Raw genomic sequence first — 18616 nt, forward strand, 5'->3', positions numbered from 1 at the left:
TAATTTTTTTTTTTTTTTTTTTTACTTGGTGAGATATGGGTAAGGGAATGATGCTCACAAAGACTGCTAAGCCAAACCTTTCAAATGCTGATGTCCAACAGATACCTGAAAAGAAATAGAGAAAAAGTGAAGTGTTTAATGACTTTCTTTTGGGACGCCCTATGTATGCATCGATGTGGTAAAAATCATGTTTTACTTTCCTTGTTTCCCGACTGTTGTGAAACTCCTTCTCTTTTCCAGGGCCCATCCCCTTTAACATGACAGCGTCCTCCCCTTTAAATCCCAACTTTGCAGCTACGCTACTATCTTTTTCTCTCGCTTATGATAAAAAAAAAAAGCACCCAACAGGGACAACCTTCGCGTAGCGCAGTGTGTGTGCCACCGTCCCTGCTCGCATTTATTCATTCAGCCTCATTCCATCCGAGGAATCACCATGACCCACGGCGTCCCTTTGGCTGTGCTGTGCCTGCTGTCCGGCTTCTGCACGCCCTCCGTGGGCTACTTCGCCGAGGAGCGCTGGAGCCCCGAGTCTCCGCTTCTTGCTCCCCGGGTCGTCCTCGCCCTCATTTGCCGCAATTCGGAGCACTCGCTTCCCTACGTGCTGGGAGCCGTGGAGCGCCTCGACTACCCCAAAGAGCGCATCGCCGTGTGGTGAGAGAGAACCCCCGACTTTCATAGTGATTGCATGACCGTTTTCCATCATAAATATTTCTTAAAGTGCATATTTTGTGAGCTGAAGTGTGTTTATAAGTGGCTGAAACGATCAACATTATGCATCAAGTTGTTGTGCTCTAGTGCACCACGTGTGAATGTACTGTAGTGATGAGCATGCTGTACATTAATCTGTATACGTGGAGGGGAGGGGGCGGGATTTGGGTGTTTGGGGTCCAATGATGCACACCCATCTCCTGTCATCACAGGAGTAGAAGCAGTTTGTTGAGTATACAGTAGTGAGGGAAGATCCCACAGTTTACTCAAGTGTATGGGAATGCTAAGAAATGAGCATTTAACGCTGTCACGCGTCATATCTGAAAAAAACATAACGTCACAGGTGATTTTTGGGTCTGTTGGGGCCCCAAGCAGAATTTAATTAGAAGCCCTGCAATGTTTTATAAGTCAACAAAAAAACATAGCTTGACTGGTAGTGTATACATAACATGTTTCATTATACTGTCCTGTCATTTCAATCAATTAATGTAAATCAGTAAGTAACAAGTCTGGAAGATATCTAGCTAATTTTGATAACAATATATAAAATTAAGTTGTCTGGTTAGATAGTATACTTTGTGTACGAACTCAAACCAGAAGTCTATTTGCCTACAACTAAACTCTTTGGACAATAGTCAACGACTTAGTTAAACATAATAAATATGGTTATGCGACGGCAAGTGAAGCCTAGCAACATTTAGCCATCTCACTTGTATGGCTTTTTTTTTTCATTTAGCTCTGACTTTCCTTTTTTCCCCCTCTTCTTCCTCTTCTCCCTCTTTTTTATTCTTTGTATTCTGACTTCTGAATCAATAGCTCCTCTTCATTATTTTTGCACAATTTTCAGGCTAATAAATAGAATGTACTTTCAAAACGCGACCACTACTATACTTAATCCACCAAATGGCGCCTAAGCAACTAACTAGCTAGCTAACTGCACTTTTTAACCACAGATACGAACAAATGCCATTATGTAGTAGGGGTCAGGGTGCAAATGTCAGACTACTAAGTATGTCATTACTGCTTTAGCCATGAAAAAAAAATCTGGAAAACTGTTTAACATTATAACTCCATAATTCAGCACACATTGTTCTCAGTCTTTGCACGTTTCCAGCAATTATCTTCAAACATATAATGTATTTAGAAACAAATCTCTCAATTCACTTTTACAGCGTCTTTAAACATTATTTTACATGCAATTTGTATTTAACTCTCAGCTCCTTCTCAAGCAAAAGTGAGGTGCGGTACAAGGCTCTGTGTTTCTCTGCCATGACTTTAACAACATGCCGCAACAGCCCACCCGCACCTAAACCCCGAGGAGGTATGCTTGTCACACATCAGCTTCACTTTATGTGGCGCCTTTCATGCGGGCCAAGCTGTTAATTGCCCCCTCTCGTTTTGGTGGCTGTCCAAAACGGGCCTGAAGCGATGACAGTTTTATACATACAGCTGTGTCCTGTTGGAAGCACATGGACATGTGGGATAACTTTTTTTGTTGTTGTTGTAAGTAGCAAACCATCAGAAATGGATTCTGTGTCTACATTTGGGACTTTATCATATACACAAGATGCAAGCCAGAAAATAAAAGGCACTCGTGAATGTACCGCCAAAAGGCTTTGGACAAACATTTATTGGAGCCGAGTGAATGTGTCATGTTTGAGGACTTGTAGACAAATGATGGTTTAGCAGGGAGCATCTGCAGTGTTCTCACATACTGGCGAGAAATGTGTCCCATTCCGGACTGTCTGGATGTAGTCCATGTAAGGAGAAAAAAAAAATACCAGTGCTGCAGCTGATGGTTGACCCGCAACACAACACTGAGCTGTTGGTGCTGTGTGCAAACAAAAGCAGTTTCTTGCCGAATGAGACCTAGTAGTTTTTGTCTTTTAGTAACTTACTGGTATGTTCATTTTGAGTCAGGAGAAACTGTATCCCATAATTTTGACATAAAGGGAGTTTGTGCTCGTATTTTATATTGTGGTGGAGGAGTTTGTGTGTCCCAAATCCCAATATACAGATAGGTAAGTACCAATTAGACAAACTTGAAGTTTTGTACCAGTCGTCTTGAGAGGGTTGGACTTTCTACCAGTCTTCCACCTCCGACAGGCCCTTTTCATACTGCACTTGTTGCTCAGCAACACGAAGGCGATGATGGGCCTGGTTGCCGGCGTGCCCCTATTTACAAAGTGCTGAAGGAGCAGCCTACCGGGAAGTAAATAGAGATTGTGCCGCTGGTTAGACCGCACCTCGACAAAATGTATCTTTCATTGTTTCAAAAGAAAGCCCCGACTTTGCTCATTTTAAGGAGGAGGTGGAGGAGACGAGCAGCAGAGTAAAACTAATGGCTCGGAGGGAACTTCGATCGTTTCATCATGCCGTTCTTTGTGAGTCCGCCAAACTAACACTAAATCACTCCACCAGCCCTTTTGCCGTGCCGCTCCATGCCCCACACCAGTCCCTGCTCCTCGAGGTACGCCAGCGCCCTGCTAAATGCTGTGTGTCAAAAAGGGCTCAAGTCAGATGTTCCATGCCTCCATTGTTGAGATTGCCAACCCGAGCCAGGGTCTTGGACCTTGGATGAGGGACGTCGTCAAGCTGAAGGATAATTACAAGCATTCACAATAATTATATCATGTATTAAAATGTTGGTGTGAATGTGAAGACAGTCAAACATTCACACTTGTGCTTATACGTTGTGTCAAACCTTCACACGGGAAAAATCCCACTACCTAGTAGCCAAATGCTAAATATGTGAATGCTGGAAGACGAGCATTCATATGAATGTTAGAAAGTTAATGGTAAGAGTCAGGAATTTCACAGAAACAACCCTGCATTTTGCATGTTGCAAATGAATGACTAAGCATCAAATGAGCCGTTTGCTGAGAGACTAACATTGACACAGAAAAAAAATCTTGGCATTTATCCTTAGGGAGTGAGGAAGTAACTGCTATTTTTGAATGCTGAGAGCCAAGCGTTCGCTCTAATGCTGTCATGCATAAACATGTTTTTATGTGTTGTATGATCGGAAAAACTGAAAAATCCTAGCAAACAACAAATTAAAAAATGCTGATCGAGTCGAGCATTGACGCAAAAGAATCCCCAGCATTTTCATCTACAGTAAGAGTGAGGAGCAAAGTGTGTGAATACATTAATGCTGCACTACCATACATTAATGGTCAGTTGAAAAAATGACACTGTCTACAACTGTTTCCAGGCTCATGTTGACTGACTGGCCTTTTTTTTCCCCTTCTGAAATTGAAACCTTGGCTGGCCTTGTTTTCCCTTCTGGAAATGAAATGTAGTTCGGCACAGCAGTCGTCAGAACGGCTACTTAAAACTGTAAAGCACTGATTTTACGCACAGCCTCGTTGGCGCAGTAGGCAGCGCGTCAGTCTCATAATCTGAAGGTCGTGAGTTCGAGCCTCACACGGGGCAGATTTTTTTTTTTCATCTTTCTTCTTTTATTGTGGTGGTGGGTATTTGTTTACCGTAGCGGCTCAGTCAGTTTGAACCCGCCTCCTGTGTAACCTTGTTAAATGAGCCCCGGTCAAAAGAAAGTCATTTGCACGTGCGAGTAAGAACACAATTGTTTTGCCTTAAAGAGTCTCGTCGTCATAGAGTACGATATCCTAAATTAGACAGTGTTCTATGGTTTGGCTAAATTAGGTCACTGATATATTACTGCATAACAAAATGCATTATATGTGTTCCTAATCTTCTTTACATTTAGCACATTTATTTTAAAAGCAAATAAATAGAAATGTTTCACACATATTATTACGGAATGACAACAAAAGCATACCATACCATACATTGCTGTGCCATGCAAGAATTGACAGGTGACAGTGGATGTCTTCCTGTAGTTTTGCTAATTCGGTGTACCTGATTTATTTGTTAATTAATGGATTTATGTATTTATTTTTTCAATAACCCGTGATCATACACGTAGTGCCTTTTCGTGTAGAATCGCCGTTTCTTAGGGGTTTTAAATGCAATCTACCTCACAAATATATCTCAATAATTGCTTCTGCATTACAATTATTAAGACGTGTGTGTGTGTGGGGGGGGGGGCACTTTGCTGGCACTAGTGGCCAAAAAAAAAAAACGCACACACAAAAAAGCCCCACCTCATACAGCAGATGGAAAGTTTGAGTGCTTTTGAAACCGAGACTCTAAAACCACAGTCTACCGGTAGCCAACCCATCCCTACTGGCAATCAAGGTACCGTAATGCTGATGCAACTCATACTACTGCCCATCCCATTCAAATGTGCGGGTGTACCCAATATGTGCTCTGCTTTGTACCGTTAACACCTAAACTCATTCCCAGAGCTGCACACAATGTGATCCTGTTACACACCTAGCGGTGTCATGTTGTTTTGCTATTCTTACAGTGGTGCAAAATGGACATGTTGTTTATTGTCCCATTTGGACAGGGTGGCGACCGATCATAATGAGGACAACACCACGGCCATTCTGCGTGACTGGCTCATCAAGGTGCAGAATCTTTACCATTATGTGGAGTGGAGGCCAAAGGAGGAGCCCAGGTTGGTTGCTTGCTGAGCTTTTTGACATTGAGGAGTGGAAAGATGAGCTGTGGATGTCTGTTGCAGTCGCTACGAGGACGAAGAGGGTCCCAAGGAGTGGCCGGACCCCCGCTACGACCACGTTATGAAGCTGCGGCAAGTTGCACTGGAGTCGGCCCGTGAGATGTGGGCCGACTACTTCATGGTATGTCGACTAAATAAAAAGATAGTTTCTTGGCAGTTATTCATGACCACTGGCACCTTTCATAATAGAAAGAAATACAACAACCTGATTTTTTTTCCTAAGGCCACAGCATGCTTGTTCATGCAGAGGCAAATGCAATCCCACAATGTATGTCTGATAGAATTATCTTGCCAGGTATTCAGGGTAACAGCCAACTAGGAATAAACAGTCATAAAAGTCTATGGCACACTTGGAGGGACACATCAATGTGTTTGTACGGATAAAGTTATTGCAGCAGCTCAAACACACTCAGAAATATGTAAGCCTAATTTAAGATTTATGTAATTTTTTTACATGACAAATTCCCATTTACTTTTTTTTTTTTATAGATAATTTGAACACAAACCTACCACATAAACCTTATATTGACGCCTTATCAAAATAATCGTCTAAGTCTTTTTTTCTTCTTCAGATTTTTCAGGAAGCACAAAAAATGTAACCATTTGCATCATGAAGAGATGATTCAGGCAAAAAAATGACAGGCAATTATTTTAAGAGGTGTGACGATGTAATACATATTCAGTAGTCTAATAAAGCCTATTTATTTGAAATGCATAATCCTTAGGATTATGTATTTAGTTACGTCTAATTACTCTAAATTAATAATAATAAGAGTATTTATTTAAAATACATAAATTATATTGTTTGAATTGCATAATAATCAAGTCAGGTGACCTATACACGATAAATCTCATATCTTCGCTGCTATGTGAAAACACTTAATGTCTTTTTTTTTCTTTTTCTTTTTTTTACATTTTTTTCTTTTTGGGATAAAACTGAATGCAGGCATCCCAAAAACATATTAATACTAAATACATAAACCTGAGGATTATGCATTTCAAATAAATAGGCTTTATCAGACGAATGAATATGTATCATATAAGGTTTATTTGGTAAGTTTGTGTTAAAATTATCAACAACAACAAAAAAATACATAAATCTTAGGCTTAAATATTTTTGTGAGTCCAGAATAACTAGAAATGATTGTGAGTTAAAAAAGCAATTACTGATGATAACCATCCACCTTGCACAGTAAAAAAAACAAAAACAATGTTGCAATCTATGGCCAAGTCTGGCACGATTTGAATGGCCCAGTGAGTATTGCCCACAAAAAAAAATAATGCTTTTCATGTACAGCAAAGATCCCAGCTTGGTACAGCTTTGTAGTCCAATAATAGTCAACGGATAAGTACAGGGACATTTTTGGCAGTGGAAATCATATTGGAATTGGAGCCTGTCATATTTGTCTGCCGCGTTTGGGTTCTGGTGTGGTTCTTCTGCAATGTCTCCTCGCAGTGGCACAAAGATGAACCTCTGTTCATGTTTCTATTTGCACTCCCAAGCCTCGCCCACTCACTGCAGCTTGAGCTCGGGATATAATTTCGCCACATGTAACATCCAGAAGATTTTGCAGATTTGTTGCGCTGCAAATATTCCTTAGACCTTTTTATGAGTCCAGAGATTTTGGCCTCTGGTATGGAAAAGAGTGTGTGCCTTTTGCTATCGGGGTTGCAGTAATTTTAGGCTGTTCAGCTCTATTTTTTTGTCTTATTTAACATGACATTAGTCAAGTATCTAAGATGTTCATAACTTAATAAATGACTGTAATTTTATTTATGGATTTTGCAGGTGTCAAAGCCGTTATCTTATGCAAATTACACAGCATGAATTTTCTTTTTCAACATTTTGATAATACAAACCACTGTACAAAAATTTGAGTTCATGCAGACAATTGAATGCTTTCCATGAAACCACACAGTTGTAAATGTGTGTACAGCAAACAACTATTCATAAAAGGTTATGGGGTCACTTAGAAATGTCCTTAGAACAAAAAAAAAAAAAAAAACGTTTTTTGTATATCGGATTAATTAAAAAAAAACAGCTTTACTAAAAAAGAAAAGAAAAAAATGACCCCAAACTTTTGAACAATAAGTGTGTGTCTGTGTGTTTATTATTAGTATATTCTGTTTTTAATTCTGTATTTTTAAGATCTATATATGTTTAATATGATGTTATTTATGTAATACAAGTATCCTTTTGTCCCTTATAAGTTGCTACAACCTTACCTATTTTCTGTTTTTGTGCTGACCTGGTAGCATTTTGGTGCCAATGAAGTATGTTGAGAGATTTGTATCTATCTTTTGGCATCAATAGGCAATTACAAACCCTTTTTTTGTGTGCTATTTGCGGTAGGCTTTAGTCACCATTTCCCATGATTTGCTGGGAATAACTGTTAAATATTTAGATCGCACTATACAATTATACCCTGACTTACAAGTGACCAGAACTAGTAGTTTTTTCAAGATACAAGTTGTGACTGTCAATTTTTGTTTTGCGTTGCAAGCAAAAAATTGAATTCTGATCGCTAGATGAAGGCAGCAAACTGAACAAGAAACAGAAAGACACAAACAAAAGAATAGCACGTTGTGCATTTAAAGAAACCACATAACTTTGTCTTACAGAAGTTCACTACCTTCATGCTAAAACATAATGCAAAACGCTATGGACGCGCTAACAAAATTAGCATCAAGGCAGTACACTAATATTACTGCAGGTTACTGAGCAGTTGTGACCATCTTCTATGCGTGTATACAGTATATTTATATGTTAATGCTGCCCTCTGGTGGCCAAGGCACACACACCAGAAGGAGCCACATTATAAAGTACTATAACGCATGAAATCATGACGCACAAACTGTTTAATTTTTCCAGTTGATGGACTGCGACAACGTGCTCACCAACCCAAACGTCCTCTGGAATCTCATGAGCGAGAATAAGACGGTCATCGCTCCCATGATGGATTCCCGCGCGGCCTATTCCAACTTCTGGTGCGGAATGACCAGCCAGGTACTCGCCATGTTCTTGTTTGGGTTGGTGACCAACGATGACGAGCGTCGACTGTCCATTTATGCTACATTTTTTTCTTCAGGGCTACTACAAGCGCACTCCGGCCTACATGCCCATGAGGAAGCGGGTGCGGACGGGCTGTTTTGCAGTACCCATGGTGCACTCCACCTTCCTGATAGACCTTCGGAAGGAGGCGTCCAGGCAGCTGGCCTTCCACCCGCCGCACCCGGAGTACAACTGGGCCTTCGATGACATCATCGTCTTCGCCTACTCAGCTCGGATGGCAGGTGAAGGCCAAGTCCACAAAATGCTTGTTAGGAAAAAAATAGTTTAGTTTAACTTTGTTTACAAATTGTGATGGTCATACAATCAGTTTACAAATACGATTCCATTTTTCCTTGATTTGCCAATGTTTTTAATATGCCTTTCCCCAGTAAATCTCCTGGCTTTTAGTGTACGCCCACTATTTGCAGGGGGTAGATACGGACTGGGCCACCACGCAAATAGCAACATTGTGTGGTCAATTGACATGCATTATAGAAATAATAGGATCTCCAATATTTGTTTTCCACAAAAAAACGGTTGGCTCCCCCATAGAATAAGAAATGTTAACAAAATAATTATGAACCAGGACTATGGGGTTTCTACTGTATAGGGAGAACATTAATTTATTTCAATTGTTCAATACGGAAATCCAAACATATGCAGCATATTACATCGATTCGCTACACACACCGTAACATATTTCTGGATTTATTTCTTTATATAATTTTGTAGCAAACTAACAAACCCCTCAACAAATTTTAATATTATAAAAATCAAACATTATTTTGAAATTAGCAATAATTGGCCTTTTCGAAAAGTCATTTAATAATCAATTAATGACTAGTTTAACTTTTTAAAATGAACTATGAAAACTTTTTCATGATATTCTACTTTATTAGATATACAGTAACTGTTCAGCTCTTAATATTAAAAGCATTACAACATGGGCTGTTGACTCTAATATGAAAAGATGTGCAATATTTGGTATAATGTAAAAAAAAAAACGTATTTGACATTTCAAAAAATGTTGTTGGATTGACTTTCTTTCAGTATGTCTATTTTTGAGTCTTTAAAAGTTGAATAGCACTATAAATAAGGATGGGTACCGAAAACGGTACTTTTGTAGTATGGACCGATTTGGGTCGGTGCTTCCGAACACCTAACATCATGTAAAATGAAACAGTGCCATGTTTCTGAAGCACGTCTTTCAAAGTTGTGACTGTCCGGGAGTGGAAGAGTTGACGATTTTCCATGGCGCACTTGAACGCAACATTAAGCGTGCGCCAGCGTACGGACGTACCTACTCACGCTAAAATACATTTCCGGGTTTTGGAAACGAGCAAGGATTTTGCCGCACCAAGCCAAAGAAATGTAGTTTCTGAGGTATGCCGGGTGCAGGCTGACAATGTACGCCTGAGAGGGGGGTGTCGGCGCCGGCCTCGCTGTATGAGGAGCCCGCGTACGTCTTCCCCCACGGATAGAATCATGCTGGAAGGCACACGCCTTCGTCATCGTTAATGTATATAGACATTGTAATTTGGACGTACGTACTGGACGGTGACCATATTTAAATTAGCAAAAGGTTTTGCCAAAATGTAGCGAGCATTACCGACCACATCGGGTACATTCAAATGATTCATTTGAACCCAACTATTCTCTTTGTTTATGTAATGTCCTCTTCCAACTGTCATTTAAAAAAATATATATATATTTTGAGTCCATCGTCGGTTCAAACTTCGAGCTCATAGCGCGGCAGGCTCTTGAAACACAACTACACAAGAAACTAAGATAACATCAATTATTATAAATTAATATAATAATTAAATAACTTTGATTCGCACTTTGTTTTTGTTTTTTTGTAATATGAATTTATGTATATTAACGTCATTGGCGGCCCTCCGTAGGTTTTTACTTGACGTCTTTTAACGTCCATGGCAGTGAAAGAGTTAATTACACTTCAGTAATTGTAAAATGGTAAACCTTTATTTTTACTATTCCTCTCTGGCTCATTTGAATGGAATTTTATTTTTTATTTGTCAAGTTTTATATATTGGAAGTAATTGTTAAAATTATTTTTTTAAAGATTTTATTATTAAACAATGATGAACATTTACTACCACCAAAATTCCATCCGTCCATTTTCTTAACCGCCTGTCCTCACAAGGGTCGCGGGGGGAGCTGGAGCCTATCCCAGCTGGCTTTGGGCAATAGGAGGGGTACACTCTGAACTGGTTGCAGGACACACAGAGACGAATAACCACCCAAACTCACAATCATACCTATGGACAATTTGGAGTGTTCAATTAACCTGCCATGCATGTCTTTGGAATGTGGGAGGAAGCTGGCGTACCCGGAGAAAACCCACGCAAGCACGGGGAGAACATGCAAACCCCACCCAAGAAGGCCGAAGCCCGGACTTCATCTCACATTCTCTGCACTGGGAGGTGGATGTGCTAACCAGTACCTTACAACCAAAAGTAATAAATAAGTTTTAACAAATTTAAAAAAAAAAAAAAAAGAGAGAGTACAAAAGTACCAAAAATTGGTACAGTTGAGTACCGGTATCGATTCCCAGGTACCGAGTATTGGAACAGTACCGGTTCAAATGTGAAAGGTACCCATCACTAGCTATAAATAGCCCACAATTGAAGTGTGAAGGTTCGAAAATGTTTGGTTGTGTGTAACGTAGCGTCAAACAATAGTAGTTAAAATAATGCTCTTGTGGCTACGTGTGGTTAGAGATTATAGCACCACATGCTGTGACATGTACTGTACATTTAAAGTGGATTGTTTTTGTTTTTTAAGCCACTTTTAAAGATAAAGATATATTTTTTTCCCAACCCACAAAAATGGCCCGAGTTAAAAATATCCCATGTATGCGTATAATGGCTGCAGAGTTTGCTTTCGTTGTTTTACGCTAACTGTGTCATCCCCTGCCTTCGACAGATGTGCAGATGTTCGTGTGCAACCGAGAGACGTACGGCTACGTCCCCGTGCCGCTGCGCGGCCACAATACCTTGCAAGACGAGGCCGACAGCTTTATGCATTGCCTGCTGGAGGTTAACGGTGAGTCGCACGGCTTCTACCGTGATAGCTCTGCTAAACTGTCAACTAACACGAGCACTGTCTTTCTGTCTTGGTAGTGCGACATTCGCCAGTGTTGCCGTCTAAATACATTCCTGCTCCGTCCAAACAACCGGATAAAATGGGCTTTGATGAGGTAAGCAAAAACAATTTTGTCACTCAAGGTGCTTCCGTGCTCAAAACAGTGGTACATTGAACAAAGACAATTACGAAAGTCTGATAGCTTAATCCTAAAACACAATGCAATACGACATTGGTGGGCTAATAAAATTAGCATCGATGTGGCTACACTTGTAAATGTTCATAACTTTTATTTGAACACAAGTGGTAGCAACACATGCCGACAGCATACAACCATACTAACCCCCCTCCCCCACCCACCCCACTGCAGTCCATAAAAATATAAATATTGCAAATAAAGCTTTACACACACAGCTTAACAAAATAAAACATTGAAAACAAAAAAATAAATTTGTGTTGCTATGACAACTCTTGTTCATTCACATAATAGATCATTATTTCCTACTGCAGTATTTCCCAGTAGTTTCTTTACTATTGGGATCAAAAACAGTGAATATTAATTTTCAGACTGTTCTGTAAATATTTATTCATAGACTTAAAAAGATTCCTGTTCTGAGTCATTTAAAAAAACTTGTTCCAAATAGTTCACTTACTATTGTGATAAAAAAAAGTGAATCTCAATTGTCACAGTCAGACTGTTCTGTAAATATTTATTCATACACATACATTTTCTGAGTTTATTTAAAAAAAACTTGATTTGAATCTTTATTAGGCTGTTTTGTCTGTAGTTTTCAAATAAACAAAAAATATACAAACTTTTGATCAATCCATATAAAAAAAAATACAGTAATGTATTGATGTAAGCCCCACCCATTTTTGTTAAGCCGCGCCTACCTCCAGTTAAACCACACCCTCTTTTGGTTTGTGCCACGCCCGCTCCGAATACAGATACATCTCATCATCATCATTTAGATGGTCGGACAGATATAGATACAGATACAGATAGTGCTGTACTCGCTCGTCCCTACTAGCTGGCATATATTCTTTATCCTCAGCAACAAAATGCCTAATATCACTGTTGCTTAGTTGTGACGGTTTCCTTCTTTTCTGTCAATATATATATAATATACGTAATATATCTGTCTTTATGGATTATGAATGTGCGATCGCAACTTTCAAGGAGTGCTTCTTGTGTGGCTAGGTCTTCGTGATCAACCTCCGCAGGCGTATTGACCGCAGGGAACGAATGCTTAGAGCGCTCTACGAGCAGGAGATTGACTGCAAGATCACTGAGGCTGTCGATGGAAAGTGAGTCCAGTTCATTACTTTCTACTGAATATTTACTGTTTTTACAGTAGGCTATACACAGGATTAGCCAAAATTACATTAGGTATACACTGGTACAGTGTGCCTAATTTTAGCCTAATTTTAGCCCACCCTGTAGACTACTACCTGATCATTGCTGATTCCTCTTCCCCATGTCTGCTATAAGGGCTTTGAATATGAGTGACGTTCAGGCAATGGGCATCCACATGCTCCCCGGGTACAGTGACCCTTACCACGGCCGCCCGCTGACCAAAGGAGAGCTGGGATGCTTCCTTTCGCACTATAACATCTGGAAAGAGGTCAGCAAATGATGACACACATTCATATCATGGTCCAGAGACATTTTTATTTCTAGTTCTGAAAGCAACAACTTAACTCATTCATTGCCATTGACGGCTATAGACGACAAAAATTAGTTTGAACTACTTCTATTAGTTTAACATGTTTTTCCACTTTTGTTAACAAGATTATGAAAACCTAGAATTTTTTACTGTACATTTAGAACAGATATAAAATTTGTGATTAATCGTGAGTTAACTATTGAAGTCATGTGATTAATTACAATTAAACATTTTTAATCGCCTGATGCGCTAAAAAAAAAGAAAAGATTATTAACTAATTTGCTCCCAACAACGTACAAATACGTTCTATTTTAAATATTACCATGCTCCCAAAGACATATTTATAAAATGTTTATGCTAGAGCAGAGGTGGGCAATCTCGGTCCTCGAGGGCCGGAGTCCTGCAGGTTTTGGAGGTTTCTCACTTCCAACACAAGCTGATTCCAATCAGCAGGATCGTTATCAGGCTTATGCAGAGCTTGCTGATGAGCTGATCATATATCAGCTGTGTTGGAGAAGGGCAACATGCAAAACCTGCAGGACTCCGGCCCTCGATGCCCACCTCTGTGCTAGAGCATACAGAAGGCTTTGATGCCGCCTCTGAACTGCAGAGAACAGGTGAAGCAATGGTAGTAATTACAAAAACGGCCAGCAGGTGGCAGCAGAGTATAAGAGTTCAACCAGGGCCATGTTGCAAAAAGCTCATTTTCCCAGTGTTTTAAACAGATTTGTGAATAGTGATGAAACTTAGCTATATTCTAATGCTAATTGCTGCAAAACGGAAACAGATAAAAATATACTTTTTTTCCCTGATGAAAGAAGAGACTCTATAATCTTTCTTTTCGTAGGTTTTTCAAGTTTTTATAGCAATAGAGCACAATATTCTGTGGGCCTCGCAAAATCGGTCTTAAATCCAGTAAAAGAGCCGGGAGCGAAGGGAGTTGCTTCAGTGAAAATAGCTATGGGAGTGTTAGAGTTAGAAATTAGGGGCGTCATGCAATACATTTTTTAAATTGTTATTAATCACATAACTTTATTAGTTAACTCACGATTCATCAAATTTTTTTTATCTGTTCTAAATGTACAATAAAAAAAATATCTTGTTAACAAAAGTGGAAAACAATGTTAAACTAATAAAAATAGTTAAAATGGGTTTTTGACGTCTATAGTCGTCAATGGCAGTGAATGAGTTAAAAATAGAATCTCTCTTAAAATCACTTTAAGTATTCTTAAGCATGGACTTTGAGTAGTTTGTCGAATATTAATAATGAATATTGCATGAAACATTTGTGGTCAGATAGTAGAGCGCGGCCTGCTGACCTCTCTGGTGATCGAAGACGACCTGCGCTTCGAGATCTTCTTCAAGCGGCGTCTCAAGTACCTGATGAGCGAGATTGAGGACCAAGGGCTCGACTGGGATCTCATGTGAGAGTTCTTCCATTTTGTTCCCCGCCAAAGACTTTTAATCAAAGTTGACCCATCCTCCTCGCTTGCTCACATTTTGCAGCTACATCGGCCGCAAGCGGATGCAGGTGGACCACTCGGAGAAAGCGGTGCCCAACGTCCATAACCTGGTGGAAGCCGACTATTCCTACTGGACTCTGGGTTACATGATATCCTTGCAAGGAGCGGAGAAGCTGTTAAGAGCCGAGCCTTTAAAGCGGGTGCTGCCGGTGGACGAGTTTCTCCCCATCATGTACAATAAACATCCAGTGTAAGAATTCTGACCTTATGTGAAAACGCGGATGTGATTTATGATCCATTTCTTTGTTAGTCTGCCCGTATGCGAGTCATTGAATGTGAACAAACGACTGCAGTTTTCAAACAGTCATTAGTTTATCAGTTCCACAAATTTCACCATAAGTGAGCAAAGAGCATTTTGTATGTATTTGCTTAAATTTGGCCTTCTCTTCCCCAGGTCCGATTACATGGAGCAGTTTGAGACGCGCGACCTAAAAGCCTTCTCCGCGGAGCCCCTCCTGGTGTACCCCACCCACTACACGGGCGACTCGGGCTACATCAGCGACACAGAGACGTCCACTGTGTGGGACAACGACAAGATCCGCACGGACTGGGACCGAGGACGCTCGGGCAAAACTCACGAGCAGGGACAGCTCAGCACCGAGGCCCAGAACTCGGACGTGCTGCAGTCGCCGCTGGACAGCACGGCGCGGGACGAGCTGTGAGACCGCCTCTGTCCCACCACCCTCCAAAAAGTACCCTTTTTCTTATGTCATTTGACACTTTATACACAGTAAATTCTGTAGAGTAAATTCAAGTCTATTTAGAGTGGGAACAAGTAGACTCAGTTTTTGGGTAATATTTACACTTGGAAGAGAGTAAAATAAAAAAATTTAAAAAAATGAAAGTCACTCAAGGGTCGAGGAAGGAACGAGTTGAGTGACTTTTATTTATTTATTTATTTTACTCTAAAACTCGAGTCAAATTTACTCTACATAATTTTCTGTGTACTTTGCAATCATCACGGGATGTAAAAAGTGTTCCGTCATATTCATGGGAAAGGCACTAGACTTGCCACACGGGATGGCATTTGCAGTACCCAGCGTGTGTCTGTCATACAGAAAATATCTCTTTTGTTCTCCTAAGGCGATGTTACACTGTGAATCAGGAATTCAGTCAAGTAAATGGGTTGACATGTCTGCTTGTCTTCTTCTCTGACGTCGCCAAACGGAAACTCGTCCCGTAGCAATTCACGCCAAATATGCGGTAGATGACACTTAGGAAGTAATCCTTGCTTTTTTCTTGCTGTCAAGAAAGAAATTGACGACTAACACTTGTGAATACGAACATGCCCTTTTTTATCCTCTGCTGCAATTTCCCCGTCGCCACATCATCTTGGGCGGGCAGTTTGTCTCGTGGACAGCCGCCCGCGCCACACCAGCAAAGCAGTTACAGATGCGCATCAAACACACACACATAGCAATGTCATCTCATGATTAAACATCTGCGTTGACTTGATTGAAGGCTCTTTAAATAAGACGGGATGTAATGTTTTTACCACGTCGCCCTTTTCTCGGGTTATAGCATGTTAAAACGTTTTATAATGACACTATGCTACCGAAGCAACCGCCACTGTTTAGAGACTTTCAAGCCGATTGGAAGCCATAACAAGGCGAACAAAATGACTTTCAATTGCAACATGACACAACTTGATCCTTTCAGAACAAACATGCACTTTTTCTCCTTCTGTGTAGTTTTAACGTCACTCGAGGCGCATGTGTGTAATTACCCGCCGAGACTAACAACGTGCGGACTGCCAAAGGGATGCTGAGACATCCGTTGTAAATTTGCAAAGTTCAGTCATTAAAAGTCACAGAAAAACTCACTTGGTGGCCCAAGTTGCCAAGTAAAAGACATGTTTTTCTTTTTCTTTTTTTGGACCAAGCTGAATACATTTCTTTCTTTCTTGTTTTGACTCAGATCAGTAAAAAAACGTTTTATTCATTTAGCTGATTACTTGGCAAGGTGCTGATACCCGCCTTATGTTAAAGTATCATTACTCACGACAGTGTCCGATACCAGTATTGGCTGCCCTCTTGTGGCCATTTTATGATCAGTAACTAGAAATTAGAGGAAGATAACATTTCCATTAATTTCATACAATTTTAAGGAAAAATACTATATTTTGATATACAGTGGAATCTCGGAGTTTGAATGTCTCGGAACTCGTACAAATCGGACTTCAACCCAAAAAATCTGAGTAAAAAATGCCTTGGAGTTTGAACTCATTTTCGGAGTTCGAACACCAAAGCAACGCTAACGTTGCGGTAGTTGAGATGGTACACTGCTCATTTCCAGTCAGATCGTGAATACTCCCTGAGGTGCTCCATACTCGCGAGTGCATTTTGATTTTTCCACAACAATTTTCTTCGCCATGGGCCCAAGGAAAGAAAACAGTGCCAGTGGCAGCAAAGAAAAACATACAGTGCTACGAACCACAGTGGAATTAGGAAGGAGATTATCGTGCCGTTGTAACTACTGTAACTACTTCTGTAACTACTGGCACGAGGACCCCCCTTAGCTGTTCAACAACGTGCCTGACGTTTAACAACGCACGCATGGATCGCTTAGTAGGCTAACAATATGCCCAATGTAAAATACACAAACTCCGCTCTGAACTAAAGCTAGCATTTATGATCCACTGATGCCATCACACCACAATAGGTAAGATAAGGTAGTTTTATTGTTTAAATACTGTACAGGGTGTAAATGTCAAAAACATAAACATAAATTAAAATAGGACATTTCTGTTTTTGGAGCTTAGGAACGGATTAATTGCATTTACATTATTTCCTATGGGAAAAAATGTTTCGGAGGTTGAACAATTCTGACTTTGAACACTTCACAGGAACGAATTATGTTCAAACTCAGAGGTACCACTGTATAGGTCTTTCTTTAAAATTGTCTGTCTTTTTGCATGTGTGTGTGTGTGTGGGGGGGGGGGGGCGGTTATGTAGTAGTGGTATTGGTATTTGGTATTGGTGACGACTCAAGAGTTGAGTATAGGTATCGGTCTGAAAAAAAAGTGGTATCGAGCATCCCTAATTAGTACGTTACATTTTTCTTAAAAAAATTTTCTGAAGCTGAATAAATTTTCCTTTAATTTTATGACAAAGCTGAGTTAAAAAACAACAACTTTTTTTCTATTAACTCAGGTTATACAGGTACACTTTATTTTTTTGACAAGGCGAGTCAATTTTTCTGTATTTTAATTGAGTAGGCTGAGAATGCTTATTTTTATTATTATTTTGACTAAGATGATTACGTTTTCTTTTTTTAATGAAGCAGAGTGCATTTATTATTCCTTTGACAGCTTTTTCTTTCTTTTTTTCTTTCTTTTTCTCGGAGTACTGTACATTTTTCCTGATTGTCTTTACTAAGTTTACTTATTTTTGTAGTGTTGAGTACAATTTTTCCTCCTAAGATGAGTACATTTTCCTTTATTTTTTGACTAAACTTTACTCAACTGTCGGGAAGTTCTTTTTTTAATATTATAATTTTTTACTAAGATGGATATATTTTTCTGTTTTTATTTACCTAGCTAAGTACAATATTCTTTATTATTTTTATTTTTTTTTACCAAGATGAGTAATTTTTTAAATTTTATTTATTTGACTCAGTTGAGTAAACTGTCCTGAGTAATGTTTTTGTTTTACTAATATGATTGCATTTGTCTCTTTTTTTTTTTGACAGCGATGAGCATATTTTTCTTTATTTTTTAACTTTTCCGGTTACATTTTTGCTTGATTTCTTTGACTAAGATGAGTGTCTTCTTTTTTTTGTTCAAGATGTGTACCTTTTTTTTTCCTTTAAAAAAAAAACTAATCTATTTTTTACTAAGATGAGTAGATTTTTTTTCTACTAAGCAGTGTCCAAATTTTTCTTTTCTTTTTTCTTACTTAGCTGAGTAAGTTGCATACTTATTTTAAGTTTTTTTTTTTAGGATACTAAAACA

General features: G+C 39.5%; 1 protein-coding gene and 1 non-coding gene across 2 annotated transcripts; both read left to right on the plus strand.

The window, feature by feature from the left end:
* The first annotated feature begins 124 nt into the window (after nucleotides 1-124).
* Nucleotides 125-17582, plus strand: colgalt1a (collagen beta(1-O)galactosyltransferase 1a). Its single transcript, XM_077556917.1, has 12 exons — nucleotides 125-651; nucleotides 5144-5254; nucleotides 5321-5438; nucleotides 8190-8324; nucleotides 8407-8611; nucleotides 11316-11435; nucleotides 11513-11589; nucleotides 12676-12782; nucleotides 12967-13099; nucleotides 14438-14565; nucleotides 14648-14854; nucleotides 15059-17582. Exons 1-12 carry the CDS (start codon nucleotides 434-436, stop codon nucleotides 15324-15326), a joined length of 1827 nt encoding a protein of 608 aa, XP_077413043.1. The 5' UTR covers nucleotides 125-433; the 3' UTR covers nucleotides 15327-17582.
* trnam-cau (transfer RNA methionine (anticodon CAU)) lies at nucleotides 4071-4143 on the plus strand. The gene has a single exon. It is a non-coding gene; the product is annotated as a tRNA-Met (tRNA).
* Nucleotides 17583-18616: the final 1034 nt, after the last annotated feature.

The sequence above is a fragment of the Vanacampus margaritifer genome, chromosome 2 (assembly GCF_051991255.1).
Source record: "Vanacampus margaritifer isolate UIUO_Vmar chromosome 2, RoL_Vmar_1.0, whole genome shotgun sequence".
NCBI lineage: Eukaryota > Metazoa > Chordata > Actinopteri > Syngnathiformes > Syngnathidae > Vanacampus > Vanacampus margaritifer.